The sequence below is a fragment of the Budorcas taxicolor genome, chromosome 4, assembly GCF_023091745.1.
Source record: "Budorcas taxicolor isolate Tak-1 chromosome 4, Takin1.1, whole genome shotgun sequence".
Taxonomy (NCBI): Eukaryota; Metazoa; Chordata; class Mammalia; order Artiodactyla; family Bovidae; genus Budorcas; species Budorcas taxicolor.
In genome coordinates, this window is record NC_068913.1 from 82,138,226 (window position 1) to 82,155,811 (window position 17,586).

General features: G+C 40.2%; 1 protein-coding gene across 3 annotated transcripts in view; it reads right to left on the reverse strand.

The window, feature by feature from the left end:
• The window catches only part of SUGCT (succinyl-CoA:glutarate-CoA transferase), a 762,227-nt gene that overhangs the window by 87,909 nt on the left and 656,732 nt on the right, over positions 1–17,586 (reverse strand). The window contains exon 14 of one of the 3 annotated variants that reach the window (XM_052638792.1): positions 13,013–13,197. The exons of the other annotated variants lie outside the window; for them this stretch is intronic. Coding sequence (XP_052494752.1) covers positions 13,100–13,197 — 98 coding nt within the window. The 3' untranslated portion in view covers positions 13,013–13,099. Of the gene's footprint in view, positions 1–13,012; positions 13,198–17,586 lie in introns of those variants that run through there. 3 annotated transcript variants of the gene reach the window in all.

Below are 17,586 nucleotides of genomic sequence, written 5' to 3' on the forward strand. Positions count from 1 at the left end.
GATGCAGCTGAGCAGAAGTTATCCAGGAAAGATAGAAAATAAAAGCTGTTCACTCCAGAGGAAACAACACATGCAAAATAACAGTGGCAAAGTAGAATGGTGCTTTAAGGAAACTTGCTAAGCTCAGCATGACAGGGGTTCAGGAAGGAAGTAGATGGGCAAGTAGCAGGCTTGATCAGCATGCTAATAAGTTTGGATTTAATTACACAAGCAGAAGGGCTTCCTTGGTGGCTCAGCAGTAAAGAAGCCACCGGCAATGCTGGAGACACAGGTTTGATCCCAAGGTTGAGAAGATCCCTGGAGGAGGGAATGGCTACTCACTCCAGTATTCTTGCCTGAAGAACCCCATGGACAGAGGAGACTGGTGGGCTACAGTCCATAAGGGTCACAAAGAGTCAGACATGACTGACGGGACTTAGCATGCAGGCATGCATACATAAAAATCATTCCAAAACATATGTAAATTAAAAAGGAAAAATTCCATTATAAAGGAAAGGAACAACTTTATACAAGGCTCGATCCAAGAATCTACAACTGGTATTGGGGGAAGGGAGTGGACAACTATATTTCTTTCATTGACTTATTCATTTTGGGCCTTGCCTAGCTTATTTAAGCTTCAAACAAAATTCTAGACAAAGTCTAGAGAAAGGTTTAGTTTCCTGTTGCCACTCTAACAAATGATCTCAAAGTTAGTGACTTAAAACAACCCAAATTTATTCTACTACATTTCTGGAGGTCAGAAGTCTGAAATGAGCCTCAACAGAGTAAAGCTGACTTTTTCCTGAAGCCAAGTCCCACCTTTTGCTCAAGTTATGAAGAGCAGTTTCTGTCTTCTCCCTGGGAGCTTTGTTCTGTTCTTAAAACCATTCTGACAAACTTGTCTTCACAGAATATGGGAAAAATCAATGATTCCATCTTGTTCTTGCCTTTTTCTTTCTTACGCCAGGATCAGAGTTCTGTTTCTGAATATCAACCCTGTGACTGAGGCCTTGCCAAGCAGAAAGATATCCATGGGATCCACGGCATACTCTTTGTTAGGGTTCTGTGATGTTCCTTGAACCTACCATCTCTATTTGCATTTTCTGTCAGGTCCCCTTGCCATCTCTAGGTAAACGCTGTTGTTGTTTAGTCACTAAGTCATATCCTACTCTTTTGCAACCCTACAGCCCACCAGGTGCCTCTGCCCGCAGGATTTGGGGCTCTCAAGATATGGCTTCCCTGAGGGCTCAGATAGTGAAGAATTCCCTGGTGGCTCAGACGGTAAAGAATCTGCCCTCAATGCAGGAGACCGGCGTTCTATTCCTGGGTCAAGAAGATCCCCTGGAGAAGGGAATGGCTACCCACTCCAATACCTTGCTTAGAGAATTCCATGGACAGAGAAGCCTGGTGGGTTGGCAGTCCATGGGGTCTCAAAGAGAAGGATATGACTGATCAACTAACATAAACACAGATCATAGTCCACCAGGTTCCTCTGTCCATAGGATTTCCCAGGCAAGAATACTGAAGTGGATTGCCATTTCCTCCTCCACGGGATCTTCCCAACCCAGGGACTGACCCCACGTCTCCTGCAATGGCAAGCAGATTCTTAACTGCTGAGTCACATTGTACTGACCAGTCATCATGCCCCTCTTGATGGGTTGGCATCCTCTCCATAGCCCATGCACAGGCGGTCCCCTGCCATTCTCTAATCCACACCCATGTATGATGGGTCAAGTCCAAGCTCTTACATCATTGGGATGCCCATCCTGCTACAGCAATCAATCCTGCTCTGTGGCTTGATGTAAGATCCAGGGATCAATGAAAGATCTTTGGGACTAATCGCATTTTTCAAAATACATCATTAAGATAGTTTTGGGGATGCTAAGGTTTATAAGGCCTTGTCTAACTCAATGAAACCAAGCCATGCCCGTGGGGCAACCCAAGACGGGCGGGTCATGGTGGAGAGGTTTGACAGAATGTGGTCCACTGGAGAAGGGAATGGCAAACCACTTCAGTATTCTTGCCTTGAGAACCCCATGAACAGTATGAAAAGGCAAAATAATGGGATACTGAATGAGGAACTCCCCAGGTCAGTAGGTGTCCAATATGCTACAGGAGATCAGTGGAGAAATAACTACAGAAAGAAAGAAGGGATGGAGCCAAAGCAAAAACAATACCCAGCTGTGGATGTGACTGGTGATAGAAACAAAGTCTGATGCTGTAAAAAGCAATATTGTATAGGAATCTGGAATGTCAGGTCCATGAATCAAGGCAAATTGGAAGTGGTCAAACAAGAGATGGCAAGAGTGAACATCGACATTCTAAGAATCAGCAAACTAAAATGGACTGGAATGGGTGAATTTAACTCAGATGACCATTATGTCTACTACTGTGGGCAGGAATCCCTCAGAAGAAATGGAGTAGCCATCATGGTTAGCAAAAGAGTCAGAAATGCAGTACTTGGATGCAATCTCAAAAACAACAGAATGATCTCTGTTCGTTTCCAAGGCAAACCATTCAATATCACCGTAATCCAAGTCTATGCCCCAACCAGTAACGCTGAAGAAGCTGAAGTTGAACGGTTCTATAAAGACCTACAAGACCTTGTAGAACTAACACCCAAAAAAGATGTCCTTTTCATTATAAGAGACTGGAATGCAAAAGTAGGAAGTCAAGAAACACCTGGAGTAACAGGCAAATTTGGCCTTGGAATGAAGAATGAAGCAGGGCAAAGACTAACAGAGTTTTGCCAAGAAAATGCACTGGTCATAGCAAACACCCTCTTCCAACAACACAAGAGATGACTCTACATATGGACATCACCAGATGGTCAACACCGAAATCAGATTGATTATATTCTTTGCAGCCAAAGATGGAGAAGCTCTATACAGTCAGCAAAAACAAGACCGAGAGCTGACTGTGGCTCAGATCATGAACTCCTTACAGCCAAACTCAGACTTAAATTGAAGAAAGTAGGGAAAACCGCTAGACCATTTAGGTATGATCTAAATCAAATCCCTTATAATTATACAATGGAAGTTAGAAATAGATTTAAGGGCCTAGATCTGATAGATAGAGTGCCTGATGAACTATGGAATGAGGTTTGTGACACTGTACAGGAGACAGGGATCAAGACCATCCCCATGGAAAAGAAATGTAAAAAAGCAAAATGGCTGTCTGGGGAGGCCTTACAAATAGCTGTGAAAAGAAGGGAAGCGTAAAGCAAAGGACAAAAGGAAAGATATAAGCATCTGAATGCAGAGTTCCAAAGAATAGCAAGAAGAGATAAGAAAGCTTTCCTCAGCGATCAATGCAAAGAAATAGAGGAAAACAACAGAATGGGAAAGACTAGAGATCTCTTCAAGAAAATTAGAGATACCAAGGGAACATTTCATGCAAAGATGGGCTCGATAAAGGACAGAAATGGTATGGACCTAGCAGAAGCAGAAGATATTAAGAAGAGGTGGCAAGAATACACAGAACTATACAAGAAAGAGCTTCACGACCCGGATAATCACGATCGTGTGATCACTCATCTAGAGCCAGACATCCTGGAATGTGAAGTCAAGTGGGCCTTAGAAAGCATCACTACGAACAAAGCTAGTGGAGGTGATGGAATTCCAGTGGAGCTATTTCCAATCCTGAACGATGATGCTGTGAAAGTGCTGCACTCAATATGCCAGCAAATTTGGAAAACTCAGCAGTGGCCACAGGACTGCAAAAGGTCAGTTTTCATTCCAATCCCAAAGAAAGGCAATGCCAAAGAATGCTCAAACTACCACACAATTGCACTCATCTCACACGCTAGTAGTGTAATGCTCAAAATTCTCCAAGCCAGGCTTCAACAACATGTGAACTGTGAACTGCCTGATGTTCAAGCTGGTTTTAGAAAAGGCAGAGGAACCAGAGATCAAATTGCCAACATCTGCTGGATCATGGAAAAAGCAAGAGAGTTCCAGAAAAACATCTATTTCTGCTTTATTGACTATGCCAAAGCCTTTGACTGTGTGGATCACAGTAAACTGTGGAAAATTCTGAAAGAGCTCGGAATACCAGACCACCTGACCTGCCTCTTGAGAAATCTGTATGCAGGTCAGAAAGCAACAGTTAAAACTGAACATGGAACAACAGACTGGTTCCAAATAGGAAAAGGAGTGCGTCAAGGCTGTATATTATCACCCTGCTTATTTAACTTATGTGCAGAGTACGTCATGAGAAATGCTGGCCTGGAGAAACACAAGCTGGAATCAAGATTGCCAGGAGAAATATCAATAACCTCAGATATGCAGATGACACCACCCTTATAGCAGAATGTGAAGAGGAACTAAAATGCCTCTTGATGAAAGTGAAAGAGGAGAGTGAAGAAGTTGGCTTAAAGCTCAACATTCAGAAAACGAAGATCATGGCATCCGGTCCCATCACTTCATGGCAAATAGATGGGGAAACAGTGGAAACAGTGTCAGACTTTATTTTTTGGGGCTCCAAAATCACTGCAGATGGTGACTGCAGCCATGAAATTAAAAGATGCTTACTCCTTGGAAGAAAAGTTATGACCAACCTAGATAGCATATTCAAAAGCAGAGACATTACTTTGCCAACTAAGATCCGTCTAGTCAAGGCTATGGTTTTTCCAGTGGTCATGTATGGATGTGAGAGTTGGACTGTGAAGAAGGCTGAGTGCCGAAGAATTGATGCTTTTGAACTGTGGTGTTGGAGAAGACTCTTGAGAGTCCCTTGGACTGCAAGGAGTTCCAACCTGTCCATTCTGAATGAGATCAGTCCTGGGATTTCCTTGGAAAGAATGATGTTAAAGCTGAAACTCCAGTACTTTGGCCACCTCATGCGAAGAGTTGACTCATTGGAAAAGACTCTGATGCTGGGAAGGATTGGGGGCAGGAGGAGAAGAGGACGACAGAGGATGAGATGGCTGGATGGCATCACTGACTCGATGGACTTGAGTCTGAGTGAACTCTGGGAGTTGGTGATGGACAGGGAGGCCTGGCGTGCCGCAATTCATGGGGTCGCAAAGAGTCGGACACGACTAAGTGACTGAACTGAACTAAAGGTTTATGAATAGCATAGTTTTCTTTTTCTTATCATACAATTTACATTCTATAGACATAGCTTGTGTGTATGGAAGTATATAAGGAGGTTTTTTTTCCAAGTACAGGAATTAATACTATACTTTTTATTAGTGAATTCTATGAAGGGACCATCTATGTTATTAAAAAGAAAAAAGTTAGGTTAAATCTACTAAACTGTTTTTAGTCTTACAGTTTAGGTGAATTTTTCTCTTTGTGAAATACAGACTTAAAGTCTTAAGTCACTGAAACATTTTCAAAAGCATTTAATAAGTAAATAAGGCAGATAAAACATATTCCAACAATTCTCACTCAGAGGTAGAGATATTGCTAATTGTATTATAGAATCATGATAATTAAAATAAGGTTTCCCTTAAGCATGGAATCCAGTTCTCAGCCTATACTACTTTATTCAGTCTCTTGCCTCCAGCCAATATCACTGAATTTCCCCCAACACAAAGTAGACCTCATAAATATAAAAATGATTTGTGTAATACTTAAAATATTTGACACAACATTTTAAAATGGGTCACATAAATGCTCACACACTTCAAATTGGATATATAAGCCATAAGTATAGGATAGGATTACTTATGTTAATAAAAATATGTATATGTATTTTTGTACATCCGCTCAAAATATATGTATCTGCTAAAGTCTAAAACTGACAGATCTTCCAGGCAGAGAAAGAAAAATATCATATGATATTACTTATATATGGAATCTAAGAAAATGATAGAAAGGAATTTATTTACAAAACAGAAACAAACTCACAGACTTTGAAACTAACTATGGCTACCAAACGGAAAAGGTGGAAGGAAGAAAAAGTTAGGAGGTTGGGATTAACATACACACTGCTATATATGTAATATAATCAGCAAGGACCTATTGTATAGCATGGGAAACTATATTCAATATTCTGAAATAACCTATATGGGAAAAGTTATACATATGTATATGAATAACTAACTCACTCTGCTGTACACCTGAAACTAATATAATATTATAAATCAAATATACTCCAATATAAAATTTAAAAAAGTTAAAAAAATTTTTAAGATATAAAAAAGCTGACATGTTTTCAAATAATCCAGCAGTCTTAACAGAGTGTTGTAGAAGAAAAAAGTATATTTCAAAGGCTTAATTCTCACTAACACACTGAGATTGACCTTCTTATTAGAAAACAAAAATAAATTGACTTTAGAATTTGCAGGTACATAGATTTGGGTAGGGGAAACAACAGGCATAATACCTAGAATATAAAAATACAAAAGTGAATTTTGTTGTAACACCAGGATTGGCACCAGGATTTGTCTGTGGACAGTATAGATTTCTTTTTAGACTTTTTTTGGGGGAGGGGAGCAGGTCATGGTTTCAACCACATTTTAGATGTCAACCATATATTCCATTGCAAAAATAAAAAATGATGTTATAACAGAGTTCCACACATTTAAGTAGAAGAGCATTGAAATAAACTTTTTTCTTTCTCCCACATCACAGGAAAGCTTAAATGTTGACATTTCCTTTCATATATGTGAAGCATTTAATAAGTGCAAAGAAGAGTGGTCCAAAGAAAATACATGGCTGAAAACTTAGAGGGTGAGGCTTGATATTCAAGAAAAGCACTGGAAGAAGCTGAGTTCTCAGAGCATTTCCCTGTGTATAAGAGACGGTGCATTCGTTGACAGAAGTGGAAGATTTAAATCATTTCAGAAACTGTTCAAATATACACATTTATCCTATTTTTTCACCAAAAATTCCAGTTGTTCCCTCTTTATTTGCCTTCCTTTAGTTTTCTTTGTTATTATCCCCATATCCCTTTAAATAAAGACAATGGAAGCTAATGATAAAGAGAAGTCAAATTTGCTTTTTCTATCAGTTCAGAAGCTTCTGATGCTAAAGTTCATTTTTCTTTGGTCTCAAATATTTAAATAGATGACGTGAAGGCCTGAAAGTAAGTTGGTTACTTTTTATTTCAAGGGAAACACACAGTCTTGGGGTTTCTTTTTTTTTACAAAAACATCCTGCCCTCAAAAGCATCTGGATCCCAGGCAGAGGGTTTGGGGAATGACTGAATGCAAAGAGCCCAAGAATTATCTTTAAGCAATGTTTGGTTCAGGGTTTTGTTGTTGTTGTTGTTTTACTGAAAAGAATCCAGTGTTGTAGAAAATATCTTGTTATTTCAACTAGAATAACTACCTTTGGTTTGCAGTTCTTATAGCGTTAAGACTAATGTGTTTTAAATGACACCTTTTTTTTTTTTTTTGGCCTTACTAGATAATTTCACAATTCAAGATGTAGGAAAATAGACCAGGAAGAATATTGTTTGTCATTCAGTGCAAATGAAGAGGCATTCATTATTAAAACTCGTTGGATCTCCAATGCCAAATATGGAGTAAGCTGTCATACTTTCTGAAGACTCAGAGATCCTACTGCTATCTAGAGGCAAAAGAAGACTGAGAAACACCTTGGTGCCATTTTGATTATAATTTGAGAACAAAGAATTTCTAAAATTCAAATAATATATTTACGAAACAGAAATGGAGTCATACACGTAGAAAACAAACTTATGTTTACCAAGGGGGAAGGGGGGAAGGGGTAAATTATGAGAATAATTGTGGGATAATTGTGAGAATGACATATAAACACACTACTGTATGTAAAATATAGAGATAGCTAATAAGGACCTACTGTATAGCACAGGGAAGTCTTCTCAATGTTCTGTAATGATCTACATGGGAAAAGAATCTTAAAAAGACTGCATATATGTATACATATAATTGATTCACTTTACTGCGCAGGTGGCACTAGTGGTAAAGAGCCTGCCTGTCAAAGCAGGAGATGCAAAAGATGCAGCTTGATCTCTGGGTTGGAAAGATCCCCTGGAGAAGGCAATGAACCCACTCCAGTGTTCTTGCCTGGAAAATCCCAAGGACAGAGGAATCTGGCGGGCTACAGTCCAGGGGGTCACAAAGAGTCAGACGTGACTGACACAACTTAGCACACGGCACACTGTACACCTGAAACTAAGAGCATTAATCAACTACACTCCAACAGAAACTTAAACAACAAATGAAACTGGAACAATAGAGAAAGATGAGGCTGCAGCACCACCAAGGAGAAGTTCTCTCCTCTGGAAGAGCATGCTGCCACAGGCTGTGGGCTGCTCTGGAGGGGTGGGCAAGAGTCCGGGCAGCAGCCACGCTCCTGTCCATGAAACTGGCAGCTCTCCTTGGACTCCAGGCCACAGAGGAAGAAACAGGCCTGGGGTTGCCTCCACGGGAAGCACTCACAGGGTAGATGCCCTAACAGATCCAATTCAGTGAAACGTCTCCAATTAAATTTCATTTAAAAATACAATCATCAGGATTATATTGTTTTGCTTTTAAAGCCTACTCCACCCTACTCTCTTGACTGTTTCCAGAAGAGTTGTTTAGGTAACTTACTTTTTAAAAACCTTCCTGTCAGACCTGGTTTTTCCATCAGTCCTAATACACCATTTATATTTTTTTAAGAAAAGAAGAAAGCATTATAAAGATAGCCAAACAAGATGATATATATCATCTCTGCTAAGGTCCTGCTATGGAACTGAATTCCTTAGGTTTGAAATGCGTTCCATGAATGTAAAAGACATAAGCAGTCAGTTCTGATGGCTAAAAAAGGAGAATGAGGTAACAGTAACACTGATGGCTGTTTGTCTCAAATGTCCTATAAATAGGAATGTGAAATTAATTTTTTTTTCAGCCTACATTCTCTCTATTGAAGGAAAATACTCTTGTAGTAAGCTGAGGTGAGGTGTTTAATAGAGAAAAAAATTACATCTGAATTGTCATTTCCATGCTTGTAATTTGGGAACTTCTCAACTGAAGCAAACAGGATACCAAGGTGCATATTTCCTGCAAAACTCCTGAGTGCAGGATGCCTCTTTGGTGGGGGGAGCTGATAAATCTACTGGATTTATCTCCCCCTGCTGTATGTGTGCTGCAGGACAGTTGGAAGAGAGCTTACACGAGGCCTGCTATCGTAACAGCTGGTGGCTTTGGCATTTTCTTGTAAACATGCAAGCCGAAGAGAAATTTCTCCTTTCTAATTGGCCCCGTTTCCCCTTTCCTGGGACATTCCACAATGCCACCAACAACGAAGTGCTCAGAAAGGAGGAATCATTTCTGTTTATGTGAAAATAGATCTGAACTCTGCGAGGCAAGGGAAGAAATAACAAAAAAGCTTCAAAGACAACACAGAAAAGTTATAATCAAATCTGGATGCTGTTTCTGAGATCTGACGGGGCTCCTCCATACACCAGCTCTGCATGTGCCAGGAGCTAGGACCAACTACCTTCCAGCCCTGTCTGCTCCATTCCCTGCGTAGCCCCGGCCAAGCTGTTTGCTGAAGCTGAGCCACGGCCTTGCCTGGGTTAAGCATGGAAAATGCTCTTGTGACTACCTGCTCTCAAGCACAAGCAAACTGTCTCATTCTCAGGGGTGCTTCCTATATACTAAGCCATTGGTCTCAAGTTTATAAAAGTGATGATCAAAAATGCCTTCAGGAGGCAGCATAGCATCGCAATACGAGGGCATGGATTTTTGAGTCACTCACAGTTGAATGCAAACTCACTGCCACTTACTGGTTGTGTGACCTCAGTCACGTTATTTAATTTCTCTGAGGCTCAGTTTGCTCATCTGTAAAATGGGGATACCAACATCTCTCTACGTGGTAATAGAAAGATTAGAACCTGTTATATGAAAAGCACTTAATGCAGAGTCAAAAGTGTTATCAAGTTTCATCACCTGCTCTTGATGGTAACTATCCTTATTACTCACTGGAAAAGACCCTGATGCTGGGAAAGACTGAGGGCAGAAGAAGAGGACGACAGAGGAGGATATGGTTGGATGGCATCAGTGACTCAATGGACATGAGTTTGAGCAAACTCCAGGGGACAGTGAAGGACAGGGAAGCCTTGCGTGCTGCACTCCATGGGGTTGAAGAGAGTTGGACATGACTTAGCAACGGAACAACAATCCTTATTACATTTTACATCACAAAGTATATCTCCACACAGAGTGTAACATAATGCATAGATTTTCTGTGATTCTAACCAGCAAGGATGTTGCTATAATTCAGTTTAAGGGAAAACACGTGTAGAGTCTTGAAGCAATCCTAAATGTTGTGACCAGTTCACAACATCCTGGAGCAAATTAAATGCTGTGCTCTATTCTTCGATTTCTGCTTCTAAGAAACATGAAAATGTGTGCATCCTTTTTAAAGGAAAAAAAAAAAAGTTTGGTTGACACCAGGATATAGGAAAGAAAAGTTTCATCCTGAATCTTTATCCAAATAACTCCAGTGACTTCCCTTTGATGGCAGTCAAATCACCCTTAGTGGTAAATACTGTTTCCCTAATAGACTTCAAATCCAGCTTTCCTTTTCGTGCTTAAAGCCTGTTTCTTCTCATTTGCCACATTAGGCAATTAATTGGGTATTTATAGGCAGCTATCATATACCCCGCTGTCATCGCTACTCAGTCATACATCTTAAATTCTCCACATCTTGTACTTAAACCTACCCCTTAATCACCTCATCATCTTTGTCACATTTTAAAATTTTCCTTCCACTTAATCAACTCCATTTTCTAAGTGAGAGTATGAACCATTGTGCAAGATTCTACTAATGTAGCTTTCCTGACGCTCAATGACGAGAAAGCATTTTCTTCTTAAGCGATTTCCTTAGATCCCAGGATAGTTTCTGCTTCTAGTGCAAGAGCATCACCGTGGGAGCTGTTCTGGATCTGCACTTCGGTGTTGCCCTCAATCCATTTCCATTATTAATGCCTTGGAAAAAGGTGCTCAAGAGTGGGAGCTGAGCCAACTTGGAGTGAAGCACTCCCTCCCCAAATACAGCCACGGACCACACAGACACCCACACTTCTGGTTGATTCTCTCCTGTCCAGTGTTCATAGGTGTTCAGACCTCATGCTCCTCCGTCCATGGGATTTTCCAGGCAAAAGTACTGGAGTGGGGTGCCATTGCCTTCTCCATAGGGAAAAGAAACCCCTCCTGATATTCTTCACGCCTTCCTTGGTCCCTTGAGCTAAGAAACAAGAAAAATTCTTATCCTCAGAAGATGGGCAGCTTTCAATTTTGGCTGCCTCACCCTTTGTTAGTGTCAACTAGCTAATTTTTCTAGTGAATGACCATTACAATCTGTTCCACGTGGCTCCAAGGTATACATGTTCTCAGTGTGGTGACCCACAACATGCTTTTCCATGGGATCTTAATAAGAGTTCTGGAAAGAAAAGGGCTCCTTTGTCAAATAAGTTAAGGAAACTTGACATCTCCCTCTTAAAGACTCAAAGCTATCTTAGAATGTTAATGGATCTGAGAAATGTCTAAGTAAAGAAAATCCACGGATCTTTGTTTAAGGCAGCTTCCCAAACTTTTTGGGACAACAGAGTCATTTCTTGGTGGGTCCTCTATGAGTACTTCAAGAAAGTAGTTTCTGCAGAGTATATTTTGGAAATGCTGCATCATATTCTGGTTTTCCTCTCATTTTCCCTAAACAAGCTGTTACGTTCTTGTCTATGATCTCTGAATCACTGTTTATACCTGAGTGATCTGTCTAGCACAATGCTGTTTTTGGAGGACGCACTCACACGGCTATGGTATCTACTGACTCTGCAGACAACATATTTATCCAAGAGCTCCAAAGCTGGAAGATAAAGGGGCTGGTTTGGTCCAACACACATCTGGCAGCGAGAGTCCCAAAATTTCCATATTGCCACTGTGACTCACCTGATTGGTTACTGTCAAATGACAATTGTCAAATTAGAGAAGTTCCTTGTCAGTCAGCACTTGACACAGAGTAGATGGTAGAGAAATGTTTGTTCAACAAAAGTTGAACAAATCAAAAAACAAATCCAAAAAATGACTTGTTTTACTCTATTTCTTTAGAGAAATATGCTTGATTCTTCCAATGTTCCATGTTTGAAAAATAACTAATCGTGTAGCTGGTTTTATCTTCCCCCCAAGAGTCATGGCTACTGTAGATACTGCTCTGAGTTTATGGATTATCTGCGATGTGCTTCCACTCACTCCTACTCACTGAGCCCTTGGCATGTGTTATCATTTAATTATCGTAAGTGAAGAAATGCTTGATCTTCATATTACCAAGAAGACAGATGTCATTGAGACAGATTAGGAAGGCTGTCTAGTGTCTCCAACCATTTCTTGTAGAGTTAGTTGGGTTTGTACTCAGATTCCCCTGATGAAGCCCAAACAAACTCCACTCTATATCACACATGTACAACACATGCAAATGGGAAAACAGCCTAGAAGTTAGCTAATTTTTTCTAGCAATCATGTATTTTATTGCAATAATATATGTAACATAAAATGTATCATTTCCACCTTTTTTCATATGTGTGCAATTCTGTGGCATTAAGTACATTCACACTGTTGTAACCATCACCACCATCCATTCCCAGAACTTTCCCATCTTCCCCAACCAAGACTCTTTATCCATTAAACCCTAACTCTCCATTCCTCCCCACCCAGTCCTGGGCAACCACCTTTCTCCTTTCTGTCTCCATGAACTTAACTGCTCTAAGTCCCTCATATAAGTGGAATCATACAGAATTTGTCACTTTTTTTTTTTTTTTTTTTTTGCTCATTGTGCATGTGGCATGCGGGATCTTGGTTCCCCAACCAGGGATTGAACCTGTGCCCCATGCAGTGGAAGCATGGAGTCTTATCCACTGGGCGATCAGGTGGTGGCGGTGATGGGGTAGTCGCTAAGTTGTGTCTGACTCTTGAGACCCCGTGGATTAGCCTGCCAGGCTCCTCTGTCCATACTGGAGTAGGTTGCCATTTCCTTCTCCAGTGGATCTTCCTAACCCAGGGATCAAACTCCAGTCTCCTGCATTGCAGGCAGAACCACCAGGGAAGTTCCTAATTTTAAAATTCTTGCTCTGGCCATAGTATCAACCACTCACTTGGAAACAAATCACGGTAATGTTCTTATATGAACACAACACTGTTTGCAGGTTAATTAAAGTTGCTTGAAGGGAATTGGCTTGAACTTGGAAACAAAACCAGCCTCCAGTCAGCAAGAAGAAATCTGCCCATGTAGCAAGGACAAATCACTGCAAAGATGAGAAATCTGGGTAAGCCAAGGTGGCAGCTTAGCACCGTGGGTCTTTTGATGACTGAAATGTGCATATATTTCCCAAACATTTCTCTTTTCCCCCCCTTTCAAACTGCTTTTCTGTTAATGTGTGAAAACAGTACAACTTGAGGGAAATGTAATCCACATGTTTTGGTGCATTTACACTTATATGCTCTTGAGAATACTGAAATGGCCTAACAATATATTTGCTGGTGGACCTTTTTTCATAGAAACATAATAATAGACTAAAAACCAAACTTAATCCCTAAAGGAGGGAAGCTCAATCTAAGTTTAAATTATTGAAATTCAAACATTCTTAAATACATTTCCAAGCTCATCTTTAAATGAAACTTTTAAAATATATTAATCAATCTTTAGACTAGAGACTAAAGTTGTAAGATAAAAAAATTCAATAACTGGTTCAACTTTCTTTTTTGGCTCAACTTTAGGAGACAGTGGGAAATGGGAAAAAAGAGGACAGATTTCAGAGATGTTCAGACCTGGATTCCAACTGGTGCTGTAACACTTAGTAAATCTCAATTTTCTCATCCCATAAAATGGACATAATAATGTATGGCTTACAGAATTTTTCTAGAGCTTAAATAAATCATATGCATAAACAACTCATATATATAGTACATATAGACAAGGCATACATTCCTCTGCTTCAAATTTGAATGTTCCACATGCAATGATGTTATTAAAATCTATTCACAAAAGCCATTTATATGCAGCAATGTCAATTATATTTTTATTTTAAACTAAAAGAATGCAAAGATCAATCCCATGAAAGCAAGAAAAAGCACTAAAAGGTGAAGTCAGTTACTTAAGGTCACATATTAACTTGAAGGCCCAGCGACAAAGAGAAAGCTGTTCATTACAAGTTTATGGGACGTAAACTGTTGAGGATATTTTTTTAAATCTATGTAGGGTTGTATTTCTCTTTCTGTGGCTAAAGCATCTTGGTGCTTTTATTTTACCATATACTCTTCTGAAATCTCCCCAGATGTCTTGTACTTTGTCTTAATTTTTAAGTTAATTAAAACTAGGTTTTTTTTTTTTTTTTTTTGCTTCATTGGTTGAAAAACATGATTTCTAGCAACAAACTGGAATATAGAGTTCATAGGAATGGTTTCAACAGACACAGGGTTCTGAGGAGGTCTAACAGGTCAGCCACTCCGAGCGTTACACAGCCACCGTGACTTACATGATGTTCTGATGAAGGACAAGCTGGAAAGCACTTCAAGGTCCCTCATGCCTCCCCCTCTAGGCAGTGCCCTAACCTCAGTCAAAGGATGATGAGCCCAGGGACACAGTGATAGCTCATGCCATGCCAGATAAAGATATGACTGCTGGGAGATAGGGTTCCCTAAAAGTCAGTACACAGCTAACACAGAAGACAACATTCACTTCTGCTGAAAAGGAGACAAGCAATGAATCTCACAGACCCAGTTCAATCCCAAATAAATCCATAAAGTTGGAAGGTGATGGAGTAAGTGGGATATCGCAAATGACCCATTGGTTAGGTTTAACTATCTGAAGGGTTTATCGAAGGTGTTTTGTTTTTGTTTTTTTTTTTTGATGTGGATCATTTTTAAAGTGTTTATTGAATTTGTTACAATATTGCTTCTATGTTTTGGTTTCGGGGGCACAAGGCATGTGGAATCTTAGCTCTGGACCAGGAATTGAATTTGCATCCCCTCCTGCTACTTCTCAGTCACTTCAGTCATGTCCGACTCTGTGCGACCCCATAGATGGCAGCCCACCAGGCTCCCCCGTCCCTGGGACTCTTCAGGCAAGGACACTGGAGTGGGTTGCCATTTCCTTCTCCAATGCATGAAAGTGAAAAGTCAAAGTAAAGTCGCTCAGTCGTGTCCGACCCTCAGCGACTCCCTGGACTGCAGCCCACCAGGCTCCTCTATCCATGGGATTTTATAGGCAAGAGTACTTGAGTGGGGTGCCATTGCCTTCTCTCCACTGGGAGGCAAAAGTCTTAACCACCAGGACCTCCAGGCAAGTTCCCTGAAAGTTCTTATTTAACCCTTTCACTACCATTTCTTTGCCTCCACCAACATTTCTTATTAGTATTTACAGTACAGTGTGTGCCTAGTCAAAATTCAACTATAATCCTTTTAAATCAAAAGGTGGTTTACTATCCTGATTTTTTTTTTTTTATGTTTAAGTCTTCTTAACAGAATTAATCTTGACATCTTAAGGAAACGGCTTTAAGGAGAACAATTTTCTCATGGCATTCAGCCCAACTGCCATCTTTTCATGGACCATAGAGTTTCTACCTGGCAATGCTGAACGTGCACCAAGTCTTTCCTCTTTCAGAGAGGACTAAAGTCACCTTCTCCAGTCGGGAATAAACCTGGCAATGAGGTCAAGCAACTCCTCTAGCCTGAAGCCCACTTGGAGGCAAAGTTAATGTCACTTCTTAATTATCCAAGTTAACTCCACAACATGGAAGTCCAAGCTGAAAGATAATTTCAAGCCTTGTGCATTTAGTTATTCCTTGGTGTCTGATTTTACTCCTCCAGCCAATGTACACGCATCACATGCATGTCCTGTGCTTAGTCGTTCAGTCGTGCCTCACTCTTAGCAACTCCATGGACTGCAGCCCACAAGGGTCCTCTGTCCATGGGATTCCCCATGCAAGAATACTGGGGTGGGTAACCGTTCCTGATTCATGGATGGAAGCCAGGTCTCCTGCACTTCAGGTGGATTCTTTACCATCTCAGTCACCAGGGAAGCCCAATTTACATGTGTCCATTCAGTTCAGTTCAGTCACTCAGTCCTGTCTGACTCTTTGAGACTCCATGCCTAATTACACTTAATTAATTTATTATTGAAAGATCTATCATAAATTCAGTATTTAAATTTGATCTGGAAAAAGACTTCTCTGAGTACCCAATGAAAGTTGAAAGTAGCAATTACAGCAAGGACTCAAGAATTGACCCCCGAAAATGTCTGATCCAACTTTCAAGGCAAAAATATCAAAACTTGCTGTACTATCAGTGAAACTTCCACTTTCCCTGTGGTGTTTTATTTATGTCTCTATTTTATTTTGCTTTGATTTCTAGATTTGTTTCAACATTCAGTGGGCGACTCAGATGATGTCAAATACACCTCTAACCTCAAGGATCATTCAATACAGTGACACTTGAGAAAACACCCCAATGTAGAAGTCCAATTAATTAAGCAGGTATCCAGGAAAATTATTTAGCCATATTTGGAAATATGAATTTCTAATAGTGAGAATCACTATGCACCCCAGAACTTCATTGATAACTTAGGACTGATTTGTAACATGAATTTCTGGTCCTTTAGACAGATTCACTTATCTTAGTGTCGGGGTTGATGAGGATGGTGGAAGAGTAACAACTGAGATCTTGGCCTCTTTCCCGGTTCCGAATAACAGGAACGTAAATTCCCTGAGCATGAAAGTCCAGCTCTCACAAAATATTTCTTCCTCACAGCACAGATAAGCATCGTTGATGGAGATCCCTAAGTTATATCAGCGACAGTAACTTGGCTCTTAGGGCTTCTCCAGTTCCTGATGGAAAGACATTCCTGGGGATGCTATTTCCTCCTCCTGTTTCCTCCCTGCTCTCGTAGGAAGGAAAGTCACTCTAGCTTATTCATTTCTCACTGAATGGTAATAATGTCTAAGACCCTGCCTCACTGTATCGGGACTTCCAGAGAAGGCTGCAGGCACTCAACGTCAAATCATCTGAGAATACGCTGATTTATTTAGCTCTCAGGGCATTGCCATGGGTTAAGAGTTTAATCAAGTTGAAACTAATTGAGGGCTTTGGGAAGTACCATGTCTAGTCTATTTGAAAACCCACTTCCCTGCCAGCTTTCTCTCATTCTGTTAACACACTGTAGAACCTTCTTCTCTTCTTTGTCCTCTTTTTTTTACAGCTTAGCCCTGGTCCCCGAAGGAGTATGTTCTTTCAAGAAGATAGATTATACACTATACACAATGTGAAAACTTTATACACTCTTCCTGTTGTCATCTAAAAGATTTTCCTACCTGAAAGATATAACTTACCTTTCACTCTCAGATTGGTTTTACTTAGAATTCCTTATAAGGACCAACATATTTAAACTTTATGGAGGAATATAAGCTGAAACTTTTGTTCCTCTTTAATTTGTCTTTTTCCCTAGTAAAATTTGTGACAACTTTTCCCCACGGCTGTTATCCATTAGTAACTTAACTAAACTTTGAGGATTTGTAATTTCTGAAACATCATCTAATTTTCTATGTAAAGAGAACATAGAAAGCTAAAAGTAACTTTTTAAAAAGCAAGCTGAAGCCTTGTATAGCACAGAAGAGGAAGATTTGTAACTGGCAAGATAC